Source organism: Mytilus californianus, unplaced genomic scaffold, assembly GCF_021869535.1.
Source record: "Mytilus californianus isolate M0D057914Y unplaced genomic scaffold, xbMytCali1.0.p SCAF_5, whole genome shotgun sequence".
Classification (NCBI taxonomy): Eukaryota; Metazoa; Mollusca; class Bivalvia; order Mytilida; family Mytilidae; genus Mytilus; species Mytilus californianus.
Window position 1 is genome coordinate 22,426,250 of NW_026262701.1, and position 19,669 is coordinate 22,445,918.

General features: G+C 33.2%; 1 protein-coding gene and 1 long non-coding RNA gene across 3 annotated transcripts in view; both read left to right on the forward strand.

Moving 5' to 3' along the window:
* LOC127700315 (probable aminopeptidase NPEPL1) overlaps window positions 1-19,669 on the forward strand; it is a 77,333-nt gene that overhangs the window by 21,522 nt on the left and 36,142 nt on the right. For both annotated transcript variants that reach the window (XM_052203731.1, XM_052203730.1), the window contains exons 3-5: window positions 2,151-2,321; window positions 3,024-3,278; window positions 7,312-7,393. In XM_052203731.1, coding sequence (XP_052059691.1) covers window positions 2,151-2,321; window positions 3,024-3,278; window positions 7,312-7,393 — 508 coding nt within the window. The remainder of the gene's footprint in view (window positions 1-2,150; window positions 2,322-3,023; window positions 3,279-7,311; window positions 7,394-19,669) is intronic.
* On the forward strand, window positions 9,688-12,032 carry LOC127700324 (uncharacterized). Its single transcript, XR_007981552.1, has 2 exons — window positions 9,688-10,466; window positions 11,037-12,032. It is a non-coding gene; the product is annotated as an uncharacterized LOC127700324 (long non-coding RNA).

The following is a 19,669-nucleotide window of genomic DNA, read 5'->3' on the forward strand; positions in this document are numbered from 1 at the left end:
CTTAGGGTTCTTTGATATGCTGAATCTAAACATGTATTTAGATTTTTGATTATGGGCCCAGTTTTCAAGTTGGTCCAAATCGGGGTCCAAAATTAAACTTTGTTTGATTTCAACAAAAATCCAATATATGGGGTTCTTTGATATGCTGAATCTAACCATGCATTTAGATTTTTGATTTTTGGGCCCCATTATCAACTTTGTCCACATTGAGGTCAAAAGGGTCCAAAATTAAACTTTGTTTGATTTCATCAAAAATTGAATTCTTTGGGTTCTTTGATATGCTGAATCTAACCATGCATTTAGATTTTGGATATTGGACCATAATAGGTGAATGTCCAATTTAAAATTTTTATGTTCTTAGACCACATTCATTCTGTGTCAGAAACCTATGCTGTGTCAAATATTTAATCACAATCCAAATTCAGAGCTGTATCAAGCTTGAATGTTGTGTCCATACTTGCCCCAACTGTTCAGGGTTTGACCTCTGCTGTCGTATCAAGCTGTGCCCTGCGGAGCATTTTATTTAAATACCCACGGGTTGTTAAATAACCCGGGAATTCGGAAAATGACCCGTTTTCACCCGAATTCTTGAGCCTTTAGACTGATTTCATAAGTGATTTTCCTTTGAAATACCTGCAAATTTGTAATTCTTCCTGGACAGGAAGTTCAACTAGCAGTGTTAACTGTCCAATTAAGTGACCCATTAAGTGCATGGCTTCACTTTACAGCTTTGGTGTCAAACACACTGTTAATTAACACCAATTAACTTAGCTTAAGGTCATAAATAATTTGTGTATTTCAAAGTTGTTGACAAAAAATTGAGTAACTCTCCCTTTTCTGCCACCTTTCACAATATACTCCTTTAATTGATGGTTTTTATGCCCCACCTACAATAGTAGAGGGGCATTATGTTTTTCGGTCTGTGCGTCTGATCGTCCGTCCGTTCGTCCTTCTGTCCCGATTCAAGTTAAAGTTTTTGGTCAAGGTAGTTTTTGATGAAGTTGAAGTGCCAAATTAGACTTGATCCCAATTTCACGGTCCACTGAACATAGAAAATGATAGTGCGAGTGGGGCATCCGTGTACTATATGGACACTGTACTATATGGACACATTCTTGTTTTTTTTATAAAAAGATTAAATCTAAGGCAAATTGAATGCAATAAATATCAGAATATTACTTTCTATTATTTTTCTTCCATAGAACAATTAAAAAATTAAATATTTTGAAAATTATTTTTTTCATCTCTATTTCTTTAAATGATCAAATTTTAAGTGATATATTCTAATAACAGCTCCCTCCACATGTGACTGACCATGCAAGACCCTTATGGGTAGTCAAGGATGTTAAAAAAACCCATAATGATAATTAATAAAGCAAAAAACAAGAGTAAGTATAGCTTGGCTTGAGTCGATATAGTATAATACATTAATATTTCAATAGCTTAAAAATGCAATGAAAAAATAAATTTAAGTTTTAAATAATTTTCAGTTAATACTTAACCATGTCAACATGTTTTGGAAACTGTTAGATTTAAAATATTAAAAAAATGTCCCCTAAATACTTAAATTCAGCTGAAAAAAGTTTGTACGCGTTATAACCTGAAATTTTCTTCTTCAATGCAGGTCATGACCATGCATTTTCATGTTCATAGGTTGACAGGTATGACATTCATTTTATTAGATTCAATTTCAAAGTACACAACACTGTGTTCACAAAAAGAATTCACATAAAATACTTTCAAAGATAATTGAGGAAAAGAAGGCCATAAATTTAGAGAAATTAAATATAAATTTTTCATATCCATTAGACATGCAGAAAAGTAATGCTATTTTGGGAAAACCATAATGGCTGATAATCAAAGAGGATGTCAACTTGGGATTAGCCAACATGTAGCAGTCATTATGTTCTTTCACTCTTATCATTATTTCATTTAGCATGTAAACAGTTTGACACAAAACAGACTTAAAGCAACAATAAAGAAGAGCATTCTGTTTGACTGTCAAACGTAGATGTCTTGTTGGATATATTGACAGTTTTTGTTTGCACATCAATACAATGGGTTCATTGATATTTGTTCACAGTGTATTAATAATTGATTTTGAGTGAATAGTTCATGCTTGCCATGTTCAACATATTTTCTGTTTTCAGACTTTCAAGAAAGCTTTAGACTCGAATTCAGAAATATGTGCCTTATGGTTGAACAATGCCACTTTAGCCCAGCTGCCTGTCAAATGTAGTCGTCATAACACACCATCAAGGGCTCATGCTTTAACTAAAATGGTGAAGAGCTGTCTACGTGGAGGAGATGAATTTGTAGTGGTAGAGTAGTCTTTAATGTTGTTTAGAATTATTATCTATTTACTTTATACAGGAAAGGGTTCGATTTTAAAATTAGTGTAAAATAATGTGACCTATAAAAGAATTTTGTTTTATCTTGAAGTGACCACTCTTTTTTATTCAGAACAAAATATTTCCTTTTCATTGTAATACACACCCTCAAATGATAAATGAGGTCCCTAAATCTATGATATAGAATCCAGATGTTATCCATTATCATTTGATGGATATTGACCACATGAGATTGACTGTTAACCATTGCTCGTAAATAACACTTTAGTTGGATTTTGCCCATCATGGATTTTTCCTATTCTTTTTTCCTTTACAGATTTTAACTAATTACATGTTTCATCTTCTCTGTGTGTTAAATTCATTAGCATCCTGCTGTTGGTTTCTTTATTTATGATCCTATGATATATTTGAATAATAGTCAAAATGGTTTTTATTTTTTATAAAGTATTGAGATCTACAATCCAGTTTCACTGAAAAAGTAAATAGAATTTATCTAAGACATATATACGGCATGTCATTGAAGATGTACTTCTTTTACATTTGGGCAAAATTGAGTCCAGGGATTTCATTGAAGATTTTCATTAAAAGATTAACCATCTAAGTTGCTGTGGCCACTTATTTTTAAGGAGCATACTTAAATAGATTTATATGTAACTTCCTGTTATTTTTCAGATTGTTTGTGAGAAAAAGGATGTAGTTGCAACAGGTTGTGCAGTTGCTAGAGCACTGCCTCTTTACCAGGGCAAGTCAGCATCTATTTCTCCACAGAATGTCACTGTACAGTTTCTTTTGGCTAACGAAGACAGTCAGACACCACTATCACAATCAGAATTAGACTGTCTTACAGCTCAGGCTCATGGTATAAGGCTCTCTGCAAAGATAGTGGATATACCATGTAATATTATGCATACTAATACATTCCTAGAGGTAATGAATTAGCATTAGAACTTATTAATATCAGGTTATGAAATGAGTTGATTTACTAACTATTTATTTTTGCCCTAAAAATCTGAAAAAGTTTAACTGCAATGGTGGTGTGAAAATTTTATGAAAACATATGTTAAAATGCCTAACTGTTTCAGTTCAAAAAGATGTTGACCTATTGCACCATCAGTGATGTATTTTTGACATTATAAACATAGGTGAATTTGTTAATGCATGCTTTTTTGCATAATTTGGCAAAATAACTTGACAGTTTTTTGAAAAATTAAAAGTGGTGCCACCACTCGCCCACAAATTTTTTTGCTAAAATATTTTAAATATACCATAGTCTTTACTTTGCAACCAAAATTTCTATAGGTGAGGGGTAGCGCCACATATAAAATCATCAAATATGGTAAAAAAATATGACAAATTTCCAGAAAAACGAACTAAAATGAAATATATTTCTGTTTCAGGCTGATATATTTATAATACATAATATATATATACTGTTTGATACAGGTAATATGAAATGCCAGATTGTTCAACAATATGACCCCTAAAGCTAACCTTTGTACTTGCTGTTTTGAACAGATATATCATGTTAAGGAAGGGTATTTGCGAAAAATACCAGTCGAGAGAATGTTAAATTTCGCGAGCCGAAAGGCGAGGGAAATTCATTCTGAAGACTGGTATTTTTCGCAAATACCCCTCAAGAACATGCTATATCTGTTTAATTACACTGAATGTTAACGTACAAAACGCATTGATGATCGTGACATAAAATGCATTGATGATCGTGACATTACAAGCGTCCAGTCGGATAGAGTATTTTTTGGCAAATACCACGGCAGAGAGGGTGAGAAAGGCATATCCTTTTTGCATATACCCCGGCGCTGTTAAAAATGAACGATATTCATTTGATAAAAGTAAATTGGTGAAAAATACACTGGCTATCAACCAATCAAAACCCAGGATTCTTACATAAGGTGTAATTAATACAGAAATGCGGCTCAAATGTAACAGCATATTCTTAATAGCCAATAAACACATCTCCTACCATAATTGTAGTCATTTACCATTTTAACAAGTAGTATTATTAACTATAATTACTTTCGAAGTTATTGAGATTCTTGATAAATATTATAAAATACTACTCAAAACATATACAAAAATTAACATTAATTTAATATGAATTAATAAAATAGAAATCCTAATAAGATAATTATAAACCAGCCACTCCATTTACTCCTTCATTTTCCAAGAATTTTTTGAAAAGCTCAGGGGAACTCAAGACATGTATTCACTATTAATTAGAAATAATATTGTTTCAGTGGGTCAGAAAAATTGGAATCAAATTTAAATTCAGATAAAAATGAATGAAGACTTATATTCAAATTACCTTTTATAGTCACAAAAAAATTCAAAATGTAGTGGTTACAATATAGAATAAACCAGCATATTTTAGGAACAAATAAATTTTTGAATAAAATTAATGTCATTGATAATCCAAATTGTACTTTTTGCCAAGAAGAAGCAGAAACAATTTAACATGTATTTTGGAATTGTGAGATTGTTCAAACATTCATTGATGAAACTGACTCTTAGTTTTTGTCTAATGGTATACGTGTTCAATTTACCATAAAAAGTTTTCTGTTTGGGAATATTACAAAAATCATTTAGGGGGATGCTTTAAATTTGATTTATCTTCAAATAAAACAATATATTTTCAATTGAAAATATTTAAAAAAAAAACTTTAACATTGCAGGCAGTGCAAAGTAAAATAAAATCTATACAGCATTGAAAAATTAATTGCTGTTAAAAATAAAAGAGTAGATATCTTTGACAAGAGTTGGAATGTTTTTGCCATACTTTTAAGTGATTGATCAGTTATTTTTATGCCGCCACCACTGCTACCAAAATGCTTATTACCACAAAACACAGATCAAGTTTGAATTTGTGTGGCGTCACTTTTACCGTTTGAGAGTTATGCCCTTTACAAATTGAAAAAATTTCTGAATTTTTCGTTTCCGTTCTCTAACTTAAGTTTGCCTCAACCAAATGTTATGAAACTTATACATAATGCTTATTACTACTAAACACAGATCAAGTTGGAATTTAGGTGGCGTCACCTTTATCGTTCTGGAGAAACTTCCCTTTTTATTGATATATGGAAGCAGGAGTACATGTATCATCTGTGTTCCATGGACACATTCTCCATTTATTTACAATGTGTATGTGTACATAATTTAGTAGAAATAGAATTGTCATATGATATATTTGCTCTTATATGTTGAAATACTATATAATCATCTGTGCAAATGAAAAACCAAAACAAACAAAACAACATTTAACTGAAAAAAATAACAATTCTCTTTGATTACCTTTTTTTTTTCAATATATTTGTGTTTCATTTTAAGACAATTATGTTTGATGACTAAGAAATCTACAGACATACTCAAAATAGATATCTTTACATTTTACCACCAAAACTACACACGCTCTATATTTTTCATAACCTGTGCATTTGTTAAAGTAGATAATTATGTTTGAAAATCTAAATGGTAAGCTTCTTATTTAATATAACTGACAATTTTTTTCAGTATGTAATATTGTATGTATATTACTAACAAATACTAACTGCTGTATAAATATGTTATTTTTTAATCATTATGCACCTGCCGTAGCGGAGGGGGCATTAAGTTTTACCCTTGTCCGTCTGTACCTTCGTACGTCCCAAAATTGGTTTCCGTTCTCAAACTTGAGTTTGCCTCAACCGAATGTTATGTTACTTATATACAATGCTTATTACCATAAAACACAGATCAAGTTTGAATTTTGGTGGCGTCACTCTAACCGTTCTAGAGTTATGCCCCTTTATAAATGGAAAAATTGCAAAATTTTTAGTTTCCGTTCTCTAACTTAAGTTTGCCTCAACCAAATGTTATGAAACTTATACACAATGCTTATTATCACAAAACACAGATCACGAAATTTGGTGGCGACACTTTTACTATTCTTGAGTTATGTCCCTTTATAAACATAAAAATTGCTGAATTTTTTAGTTTGTCTAAACCAAATGTTTTAAAACTTAAACACAACTGTTCTAGAGTTATGCGTGTTTACAAATAGAAAAATTGCTGAATTTTTAGTTTCTGTTCTCTGTTTAAGTTAGCCTCAACCAAATGTTATGAGACTTACACACAATGCTTATTACCACAAAACTCAGATCAAGTTCAAATTTGGGTAGCGTCACTTTTACCGTTCTTCAGTTATGTCATTTTATAACTATATGATCATCTGTGTCCACATGTGGACACTATCCACATTTATTAATGTTAATGAGGCCGAGATAAGGTCTTTGATGTTTTTCAACTAACAAATGCACAGATTTCAATAAAATATGAAAAATAAAAATATATATACATGTACTTTAAAAAATAATACATTTTATTAATAGCAATACTTGCACAGTAGATTTACTCAAACAATTGAAGTTTAAAAAAAGACACATTTACAGGGCTGTTTATTGGGGTAACTACTGGCTTTAATCCTTTATACATATTTGATCAGAAGGTAAAATTTAGGATCAGCTACTGGTTATGTGGGTACCAACAATCACTTTATACCATTCCTAATAGAGAAGGGGCCATTATGTTTTCCAGTCTGCCTGTCTGTCCTCATCCTGTTTTGGTTTCAGGTAGTAAACCATACATTTGTGGTCAAAATCAATAGTACACCCGGTCATTTAGGTGTGCTAATAAAAATATATATGCCAAATTAGGATTTAGACTCAGTTTTTATTGTTCAATGAACATTGAAATTATGTGATGGAGTGAACTGGGCATGGTGGCATTTGAATCACATGTATTTTTACTTTTATTATTATTATGTTTATAGTATTAAAGAGTTTTAATCAAATTTGTTTTATATAGAAGAGTTGAAATACAATCTGATACATGCTTTTAGTTTTAGTGTTCTTATATTTTTCCTTAGTACACATGTAATATTTTTATTTTTCCTGTAAATGTGTTTCAGGAAATTAATGAAGTAGGTAAAGAATTAGGAATAAAGCCAATGGTAATTTCAGGAGAGTTATTAGATGAAAGAGGATTTGGAGGTATGTTGCTGTAGTTATTTGTAGCTAAATATTGTTTGATCTGAAAGGAAAGTTGATGGCAGATCTTCAGTTGTCTCTATCACAACTCATCTAGGCTTGGGTTTATTTAGAGCTTGACATCTGGTAAAGAATCATATTTATTATGGAAGACGTCATGTTAATCTGTAATTTCTTTTTTTTTTAATTTATACTGTAAAGTGATTGTCTAATTGAAATATATATCATATATATAAATAAGAAGATGTGGTATGTGTCGAGAATACGTGAATAAAGGAAGAAAACGTTCTACATGTTATAATTTGTAATCGATCTATAGAATGCCCACGTATACAAGTGACACGTCACAAAGTCTTTACGTTACAATATAAGAAATAAGTGACTTCCCCCGTTGTGTTCGCGCCGTATTTACAACATTCTGGGGGGCAGCAAAAAGATAAAATTTTATATACTATACAATCTCAAATGTGAATAAGAAATTTCAAATTAAAAATATCTTTACGCTTGAAAATTAAAGTCTCTATGTATAGAAAATAATTACTGTCTCTGTAAAGTGGTATTAAAATTTGACACTTTAACACTTAATAACGATTTACAGTTCATAAAAAGGGGGTTGTTAACAGTTCACATCTGTCCTTTAACATATCTCGTTTTGATGGCAGATTCATCCTCATCAGCTTTTAAACTTGCTTGACGTCTTGGACAGTCGAATGTCTTGTACGGTACTTTATTTACACGCATCTTCTTTTTTTCTAACTCGGTGGTGCGGTATGTAATGTTTTATTTTTCTGTTACATCCCTCGTTATCAATTCTTCCAACAGAACTTCTATGTTCTTTGGAGTTGATTCCCACGGAGTCTAAGTTCCAGAATGATGGGATGTCGAACTCCTCGGTCTTATGCGAAATAAGCATGTTAACAGGGCTCACACTAGCAGGCGACTGGGGCAATAAAGTCGCTTTCCCGTCCGTCAAAAGCGAAATGTAGTCGCCCTGTTGTTCACCATACTCGCTTTCAGTCACTTTCATCATCGGACATTTTCAATTTTTACCAAGTCGATGAAACATCAATCTTTTATTGATAATCAAAGAAATTCAGACATAAACGATTCATTATCTAAAGAAAAGAGGTTTAAGCATTGACCTTACAGTGTGTAGCAGGTTATTTAATAAAAAGACAATTTTTTATCACTTCATGCACTTCCGGTACTCGAGAGCGTACAACAATCTAAGTTTCGGTGGCAAAGTAAGTTTGTTACTTCATTTGAACGTGATAAAAGTTTCATCCAGTAAATGTTTAATCCATTTATTGCATTAAAAACGTCATATTCCTTTCCAAATAGCTTGTCCAACATCGTTTATTTTTGTAAATTTTCTTCTCCCGTCATTAACTGTTTACTAACTACGGATCCGAGACGGACCAGCTATGACAGAAATCTGTATTTTTTACAATAATAACTACGGACGCATGAATGGATCAACTGACAGAAGAATATTGATCCCAAAAGGAAAATTACGCATTCCACACGCATAAGCAGACTTTTGGTTAGATCTACTTGATTAATGTATATAATTCCATACATATGGATTGTTTCAAAATATTGATTAAAGTTGCATAACTCTGGGACTATAATACTATTATATCAATATATTATGATCCAGCTTAACTTTGTATATCTTTTGATGAGAAACACTGAATTTCATAAACATGATAAACATGATAAACAAGATAGTTTTTTAACTGAATTGTAATTGATATATTATAATTTCTTTACCTTTTTGACATAAAAAAAAAAATTTTAGTGCTAGATTATTTAGTTGGTAGTTTCTCACAAGAACCTAAACTTAAACAACTTTGAATTTGAACTGTTACTTTAATTGTATACTCAGATATGAATTGAACAATATAAAAAGAACATTATTTACATATGACCCTTTGTACTTTAGGAAGTAAAAACCAAACATTGTAGCGCAGCGCTCGAAGGAACACTTCTCTTTCAAATCTCACCACTTCTCCCTGTCAGTTTCAAAAAGAGAAGTCACTTCTCCCTATGATTCTGAAGTAGTGTGAGCCCTGTGTTAAGTACTGATAATGAGTGTGTAGCTGACTCCTTTAACGGACCGGATAGAAGGTAGCCTAGCTTTGATTTAACTGCAGTAGGTCCATCTTCGCGGATGATTTGGTCTTCAATAAACTGCCAATAGTAATCTGCTCCTATTAAAACTGCAATTTCAAACATATTTTCGTCGGTGATTGGATGGGCTAGATTCAAGCCTTGTAGATACATGTACTTGTTTTTAAAGGCAGTGCTTTAATGCCTTTCTAGTTGCCGGGTTAATCCTTCCTTCCGCGATATCCAACTTATCTACGTGGGGGGTCATTAAACTCTAAGTAGATCCGGAAATGTTGAATTCTCTCCTCTTCTTATTGCGATATAAAATGTTTTTTGTTTCATTTCATTTACATTGGGAAATAGAGAAACGATCATTGTGTTTTGTTAGTTTTAAAAACTTTTGATATATTAGTATTTTGCATTATAAGCAGTCAACCGATTGACAAACTAGAATTATTTGAATTCCGTGTGGAAAGAGCTCGGGTTAATTTCGAGTGTTATCTGCAATCTAGATGTTTATAAATCATTTCAGTCGTTGATATAATAATTAAAGGTCGACTGAACATGAATTATATTATACAATTTAAAGCGCATTTCTGTTTATGCACGTGAACCCGTCTAACGTTATTTTCGCAGTTATATAAAGTATCAAATTATCGATCCTGAATAGGTGGCGCCGTGGTAGCGGATCCTGTTCCTCTTCTTCCGGTTTCTGCACTGTGCAACTATTTCAGTTATATTTTTAATTAACGATGCCAAGTACTTGTTGTTGTGTACCTGGATGTCATTTAAGAGGAGGACATGCATTTCCAAATGACTTAAAAAGAAGGAAAAGTTGGATCAACGCCATGGCCCATACGCAGATTGGACGAAAACACGATGATATCGTGGAGTCCATCTCAATCAGCTGTTGTTTGCAAGGCACGTTTTACTGAAAAAGACTACGTGCAGGAAACTATTCATGGTAAAACTCTATTTTCTTTGTGAAATATATAGTTATATATGTAATCGCCATGCGAATAAACCAAAGTCTGTTTACAACCGCAATTATCGTTTTAGAATAAAAGGGGGTGGGTAATTCAAGACGTCATAATTTTTTGGATTACGATTCAATGTGATCTGTTTGAGATTTTTTGGTGATTGCTACAATTATAATGATTTCTTACAAGAGGTATATCATACTGAGAATTATTTTAGCAGTAATTATGCTAATGTAGTAATGACAGGAATGCATAAGCTATGCCTCATAGACTTTCTTGAAAAATATCAATGACAATGTTAACAGGAACAAAACAATGACATGCTCTCATCTATATTATAGTTATTTAGGTACAAACAATGTACGTTTGTTGCATAAGTCTCTCATTGTTTGTCCTTTGGATTTACATAACATACATTGAATCAGGCAAACATAGTTTTATCCAGATTGTAATGAATAAATCTAGTTAATATTTCGCCAGGTAGTACAAAGTATACATTGCTAATGGAAGTTCATTTAATTATAAAAAAACTAATGTTTTATAACCTTTTTCAGGGCGCAAACCCACCATACAGAGACTTAAGTCTACTGCAATTCCCAGCCTATTTTCCTGGACCAAGCAAGAGACTGAATCGTCCGCTAAAAGAAAAATCAGGGCAGTTTCCTGTGAAAACAAAAGAACTAAACTTGATGAATATTGTAGTAGAAATCTAGAGGAAAGTTTTGATTGTAAAGTTGGTTTTCCTGAAGAAGTCATTCATAATGCAGAAAGGATTTATGACTGTCCACCACCAACTGCCGAGCTAATGTTGAGCTTCACAGATGGAATTACGCAAACACCATCAATGCCTATGTTTTTAACAGAGAATTTTGAAATGAATACACGTGACACAGCCATGCATTTTTATACCGGTTTAGAGTTGTATACTAAATTTTTATTTGTTTTGACCACACTTGGCATGCTTGGTCCAGCAGCACATTGTTTGAGATACATATATTTTCAAATTGATAGGGTGTCAGTTGAAAATCAGTTTTTTTATGACTTTGATGAAATTGAGGCATCATACAACCAACTTTGAACTGTCTAGATTCTAGATTGAATCTAGTGTTAAGAATATTGTGTATACATGGATTGTTTTTATGTCTAAACAGTGGTGTGAGGCTAACACTTGGCCATCTAGTGGTTTAGTCAGGTATTTTTCACCATCCAACTTCAAATTAAAGTTTCCTACGACTTGGATTATTATTGACAGCACAGAATATCCCGTGATAAAACCTAAAGCTCCTAGAGCTCAGGCAACCTTTTCATCAAATAAAAACAGAAACACTGAAAATTCTTGAATGTTCGACACCTGGTGGTTTAGTCAACTATGTCTCTATGTCACATAGAGCGAATCATTGGACTTGGCAAAACATACAAAATTTTAATAAATCCTATGAATGGAACTGAAACAAAACTTTCATCTGAAATAACATTTAGTTGTTTTATGTTGTGTAATTTTAGAACTTGTATTGTGCCAAAGGATGCATAAATAAAAGTGACGCAATGAATTTTGTTCTGATATATATATATTTACAATTACATGCACATGTAAATTGTAATGCATATAAAAATAAGGAGATGTGGTATGATATTCAGTGAGTTTATCAAACTAAAGTGCATAAGAAATGGGTTTAAGCAGTTACAGGTGTTACTGTCACCGTACAATCTCCAACAATGAGAAAAACTCGTACCCTGTAAAAAATTTCAGAGATCTTACAACTAAGTTTTGTTGTCTCACCTTGACTTTGGTGAATTTTTTATATCTGTTGATGTAAATATAAAAAAGAAGATGTGGTATGATTGCCAATGAGACAACTCTCCACACATGCACAAGAGACCAAATGACACAGAAATTAACAGCTATAGGTCACAGTACGGCCTTCAACAATGAGCAAAGCCCATACCGCACAGTCAGCTATAAAAGGCCCAGAAATGACAATGTAAAACAATTCAAACAAGAAAACTAACGGCCTATTTTATGTAAAAAAATGAACAAATATAACAAATATGCAACACATAAACAAACGACAACCACTGAATTACACTTTTATAGGCTTCTGACTTGGGACATGCACATACATGTACATACAGAATGTGGCGGGCTTAAACATGTTAGCGTGATCCCAACCCTCCCCCTAACCTGGGACAGTGGTGTAACAGTACAATATAAGAAAGAACTATAAAAATCAGATGGATAAATACAAATACAAGTGGACGTGGTCAGGTAGTTGTACATCCAAACAACAAAAAGACACTAAGTACAAATCTGAGAGTACTCGCAGTTACTGACAGCTAGTTCAAAGCCACTAACAACTGATAAAAAAATCTTGCATCTAAGACTAAATTATCAATCCGTAAGCTCCCTTTAGAATTTTATAAATTTTAGATTTTACATTTCTGAGTTATGGGGTTTTATTCATTAAAAAAGGGGGGATTTTCCAGTTTTTGGACAACAACTCAAAAATGCTTTAAGCAGTTCACATGAAACTTTGGTGAATTATTTATAGCTATTGATGTAATCTCCCTATTGATTTTCATAAATTTCAAATATGACATTGAGAAGAAATTGAACTTTATTTGTTTATAGTCTGGCAACAGATTTATTAAGTATTGCACAACAGCACAGTGTATTGCACAACAGCAAGAAATCTTTAATTGAATATAAATTCAATTCATATAACCGATTTCAAGTTCATTGACTACATTTATTCAGAAACTATAATATGTCAAATATTTAATTACAATCCAAATTCAGACCTGTATCAAGCTTGAATATTGTGTCCATTTTTGCCCCAGCTGTTCAGGGTAGTACCTCTGCGGGTGTATCCAGCTGCGCTCAGCGAATCAGTTTATTTCTTAATTAAGAACTCCTTTTTATACGACTGCAAAAAAATTTTTGTGGTCGTATATTGGTATGACGTTGGCGTCGTCGTCGTCCGGCGTCGTCGTCCGAAGACACATTAGTTTTCGCACTCTAACTTTAGTTTAAGTGAATGGATCTCAATGAAATTTTAAAATAAGGTTCAATACCACAAAAGGAAAGTGGGGATTGATTTTGGGGGTTATGGTACCAACAGTTAAGGAATTAGGGGCCAAAAAGGGGCCAAAAATAAGCATTTTTGTAACTTCCAGACATAACTTGTGTGTAAGTGTATGGATCTCTCTGACATTGTACCACAAGGTTCCATATCACAAAGGGAATGCTGGGATTGATTTTTGGGGGTAATGGCCTCCAAATTTTAGGAATTAGGGGCCAAAAAGGGGCAAAAAACAAGCATTTTTCTAGTTTCATGACAATAACTTGTGTGCAAGTCTATGGATCTCTCTGACATTGTATCACAAGGTTCCATATCACAAAAGGAATGCTGGGATTGAATTTGGGGGTAATTGCCTCCAAATTTTAGGAATTAGGGGCCAAAAAGGGGCAAAAAACAAGCATTTTTCTAGTTTCATGGCAATAACTTGTGTGTAAGTGTATGGATCTTTATGAAATTGTACTACAAGGTTCCATATCACAAAGGGAAAGCTGGAATTGAGTTTGGGGGTAATTGCCCAAAAAGTTTAGGAATAAGGGGCCAAAAATAAGCATTTTTCTAGTTTCCAGACAATAACTTGTGTTCAAGTGTATGGATCTCTCTGAATATTGTACTGCAAGGTACCTTACCACAAAGGGAATGCTGGGATTGATTTTGAGGGTAATTGCCTCCAAATTTTAGGAATTAGGGGCCAAAAAGGGGCAAAAAACAAGCATTTTTCTAGTTTCATGACACTAACTTGTGTGTATGTCTATGGATCTCTCTGACATTGTATCACATGGTTCCATATCACAAAGGGAATGCTGGGATTGATTTTTGGGGTAATTGCCTCCAAATTTTAGGAATTAGGGGCCAAAAAGGGGCAAAAAACAAGCATTTTTCTAGTTTCATGGCAATAACTTGTGTGTAAGTGTATGGATCTTTATGAAATTGTACTACAAGGTTCCATATCACAAAGGGAAAGCTGGGTTTGAGTTTGGGGGTAATTGCCCTAAACGTTTAGGAATTTGGGACCAAAAAGGGGCAAAAAAACAAGCATTTTTCTAGTTTCCAGACAATAACATGTGTTCAAGTGTATGGATCTCTCTGAAATTGTACTGCAAGGTACCATACCACAAAGGGAAGGCTGGGATTGAGTTTTGGGGTGATGAATCATAAGGGGGTTCAAAAAATTTGGGGGGGGGGATTCTTTTTCCTTTTTTTTCTTTAAAATTTTCCATTTTAAATTGGTTATTTCTGATTTATATATAAAAGCAAATAATAATGATATGGTTTGAATAGGTAAATTAAATTTTTTTAAGTATCTTAGACCACTTTCATTCTGTGTCAGAAACCTATGCTGTGTCAAATATTTAATTACAATCCAAATTCAGTGCTGAATCAAGCTTGAATGTTGTGTTCATACTTGCCCCAACTGTTCAGGGTTCGACCTCTGCGGTCGTATCAAGCTGCGCCCCAGCGGAGCATTTTATTTCATTCATAAATTACTTTATGCTTGGAAATATAATTTTGCTTGGAGTTGAAAGAGTTGACATGTTGCAATGTACATTTACTCTACATAGTTCTATGGTACCAAATCAAAAGTTTATATAAAGAAAGAAGTCAAAGGTTTCCCATCATAGTTTAGTTACATACATTTTTTTTGTACCTGAGGTCGTTGAATATAGATCATTATATAAATAAGGAGATGTGTTATGATTGCCAATGAAAAAACTAAGGATTTTCTTATCCAAGGAATAGATTACCTTAGCCGTATTTGGCACAACTTTTTGGAATTTTGGGTCCTCAATGCTCTTCAACTTTGTACTTGTTTGGCTTTGTTACTATTTTGATCTGAACGTCACTGATGAGTCTTATGTAGACGAAACACACGTCTGGCGTATTAAATTATAATCCTGGTACCTTTGATAACTAATTTGACTATAAACATAGATAAAAAAGGTACAAACTGGACATAATGCACTAGTTCATAAACAAGTGAGAACAATCGCCTTCATATAGTGCTCAGAATATGACATTCATAAAACTTATTCAATATCATTAGAGAACTCTAAATCTTAAATACTGAAAGCCACCTCTGATAAGTACACTGTACTATGCAAGATAATGATATAACTGGACTTAAAATACACACAACCTGTAATTAACTGCCTTTACAGCGCTTTCGTGCTTTGATTCAAGTCTAGTTTTCGGACATGATTCTGTAACGGAATGGCTATTTTCTGTACAACAAGAACATCAATAGGTATTTTCTGTCTCGTATCTGTTTCTACCAATAAAGTACACTTACCTAAGTGTTGTATGTTATTATCGGTGTCTCCGAAACAGGACAATTGTATTGTTTCTGTGTTGTAGATTTTAAGTTTTAGTTTCATAGCAAGGTCTTCTGTAATGAACAAAAGTTGGGCACCTTCATCAAAAAGAATATTTGCGTCGATACCTGTACTATCGGACCAAATGGGAGCAACTGCTGTTTTCAATAATACGCTTGAATGTGCCTTATGCAATGTGTGAAGAACTTTTGTGTCATCTTCTGTTTTTCCCTCTTTTTCATTTACAATGTTAACATTGACGGATTGTGATGGTTCAGTAGAATGTTCGTGTCTATGTTCTTCATTTTCGTTACGATTGGCGTTACTATTCATGTAATTTTGGTTTTGGACATATGTACTTCTGTTATCGACCATTGATTCATTGCATAAGCTACCGGTAGTATGATGTTTTTTCTTGCAATGAAGGCATACATGTCTAGAGTTACATTCATTGACTCTGTACATACCGAGACAATTAAAGCAAAGATTGCTGCATTTTACGATTTCCATTCGTTCGTTTGTGTCTGTAATCCGTGTACAGTTCACCGGTGCGTGAATTTCTTGACAGTATATACATGGTCTCGCGGTTAGAACACATTGGTTAATGTTTACATAATTGACACTTCTTGGCATATATAACTGTTTTCCGTAAGATTGTGTTTCAACGAGAAACGTACATGTAGGCGAGATAGAATAGCTTTGTCGGATACTGTAATCCTGACCTGCTTCAATAATATTGAGATTTGCGTAAATCTGATGAAGTCCAAGTACTTGATCCATGTTCTGGTTCTAAATGATGCCTTACTTCTCCTGGAAGCTTACTCAAAATTATTGGGACTAGTTATGTGTCGTAAGTGTCTTGTGATTGCCCTAAAGCTTCTAGTACACGCACGGATGCTTCTAAACGGTCATAAAAGACGTGTAAACTAGCTAAATCAGTACTTGCGGGTGTAATGTCAAGCAATGCTTTCATGTGTGCTTGTGTAATCTTGCTCGATTGTCCGTATCTTTCTTTTAATACGTTAACTGCCTCCTTATAATTAGCGTTTGTCAATGCGAACCCATCAATAGTATGAGATGCTTCACCTCCAAGTTGTGATTTTAAATAATTGAATTTCTGAATGTCTGGTAGACTTGGATTCATATGTACTACATACTGATTCGAAAGAGTCCCAGAAAGATTGCAATTCGAGAATATTTCCACTGAAATTGGACAAAGTTAATTTCGGTAGGTGGTGTGTTTGATTGCTAAACGTTGACAGTGATGGTGCGATATAACTATGTTGTTGATTTTCAATGCATGAAGTTGGAATAAAAGGCGGTGCTTCATAATTCAATGTTTGATAGGAAGAAGTAGACTGTTGATTTGTATGATTGTTCGAATTGTCTAAACTCTGTATGAAAATATGCAAGTGTTTTAGTTCTGTTTCTAAGTCTAAAGTATACTCATCTGTATTCAGAATTTCATCTTCAATATCCTCCGAATCGATTGCATTAAGAATTTGTTGATTCAAATCGTTCAATAGCTTCTTCTTTTCTTCTACACTTTCGTATGTTGCTAAAAGATCCACCCTGGCTAAATGAGATGGTTCATCATATAAGAAAGTAAATTATGAGGAACCATCTCAACCAAATACGAGTGCAAAGGAGGAAAAGAACTGTGATAAGATTATTTTTCTCCTGCAGTATTTTTTGGCAATTATATGCACCAGACTTCTTATTAGTCCCCTACCGCGCAAGTCGAAGGGGACTTTAGGTTTGCACTCCGTCCGTCTGTCCGTCTGTCTGTCCTTCCGTCAATCCGGCAAATCAGCTTTCCACACTTTTTGTCTTCGTTCTTGAAGATATTGATTTGATATTTGGTATATAGTTTTATCATGACAAGTTATAGATCAAGTTCGAATTTTGTTCTGGTCTGATGGTTTAGTCCAGAGTTATGGACCATAACTCTAGACCATATCTAATGTTAGAGTACTATGTTAAACCATATTTCTGTACAAAGGGAGATAACTCATTTTTTAAAAGACATTCTTTGTTAAATTATTTGAAGAATTTTTTGACAGGTTTGTTTGTTATTTAGTATAAACTAATTTTCTGAATGCTATATATATAAAAAAAATTATGAAGAGAAATCCTTTAATCAGATAATAATCTATTTTTATTAATGTATATATTTCCATACATTACATTGTGTAGATAAAAGTTGTTGACATTTTATAGATAAGTTACAAATCTATATTAGTTTGTGACAAATGAAAGAAAAAATATTTGGAACTATTAATTATATTTGATTATAATTTGAAAATAGATATACACTGTATTACATCATATCTAATTTTAGAGAACTATTAATCATATCTAATGTTTTTTTCACTCATATAATCAGTTTTCCACACTGTTTTTAGTCATGCTTGAAGATATTGACATGATATTTATGACAAGTTATAGAACAAGTTAGCATTTTGTTCCAGTAAAATGAATTTTTACCCGGTAGGGGACTATGTATTGCCATGCAATACTCTCAGAATGCTTGTTATGAAATTCACTTTGAAGTTCCAGAAAATACGTTAATCAAACATACTACCAACTTTACCAGATTACCAGCCACTTCCGATAGTTTAATGAAGGAACACAGCATTAACATTCAGCATAGACTAGCGATATTTTATTTAGTTTTCCCTATACCTTCGGCGGTCAAACACTTTACAGCATTCCCGACGCGATTGGGAGTAGTACCTCTGGCCAAGGGAGGCCAGTCGATATGGTACGGAATTGCTTGTAAAAAGTCGTCTATATTTGGAAATAAAGACGTTAATTGAACACAAAGTTTACACAGAACACAACTGACAATAATTTATTGTATAATTCGTTCCACTGTGCAAGAGTGCTAACACACGATGGCAGAATAATTTTAACAAACATTTTATCAACAAAAACATTACCGGTATATTTTTATTTTATTTTATTTTATTTTAATAGTTTACTTCCATATATACTTACTTTCACTTTCTCTTTCAATTGCTATTTATAACGTTACTCACCATAGCAAAATTGTGATGTTTTAATTTTCTCAACCCGATATTGTACCTCAGCATGATTTTATATATTGTTTTCTATCCTGATGACGGTGGCCTAGCCACCGAAACATATCGATCTCAATAAATTACTGAACATTCCTTAAAGTGTTGTTGTTACTGGATCTTCTACATTTTATGTTTTTATCGTAACGACTCTGCATACCTGAGGTATCCACTTTATGGAATCTACTGACAGAAGATTTACCAGGCTTTGGTTCACTTGTGTTTAAATTATATATTTATTATTATACCCCACTTTAAATATACCCCCACCCCCACTTTAAAAAAAGTGGGGGTATACTGTTTTACCTCTGTCTGTTCGTCCGTCCGTCCATCCATCCGTCCGTCTGTCAGTCCATCCATCTGTCCCATGAATATTTTCGTCACATTTTTCTCAGGAACTACAATACAAGGATTTCTGAAATTTGGTTTCAGGGTTTATATAAGTCAGCTTTACCGTGTGATGCGATTTCAGATTCATCACTCAACAACTTCCTGTTTACCAAACACTTACATATTTATACACTATTAAAATTATCCAGTTGCGGCGGGGGTATCATCAGGGAGTAGTAGCTCGCAGTTTCACTTGTTTTATATATTGGGGGCATGTATGAATTTTTTGTTGCATATTTCTTAGGAACTACAAATCAGAGCTTCATGAAATTTTGTATCAAGCTTCATGTGAGCATGTTATACCATGTGAGCATGCTATACCATGTGA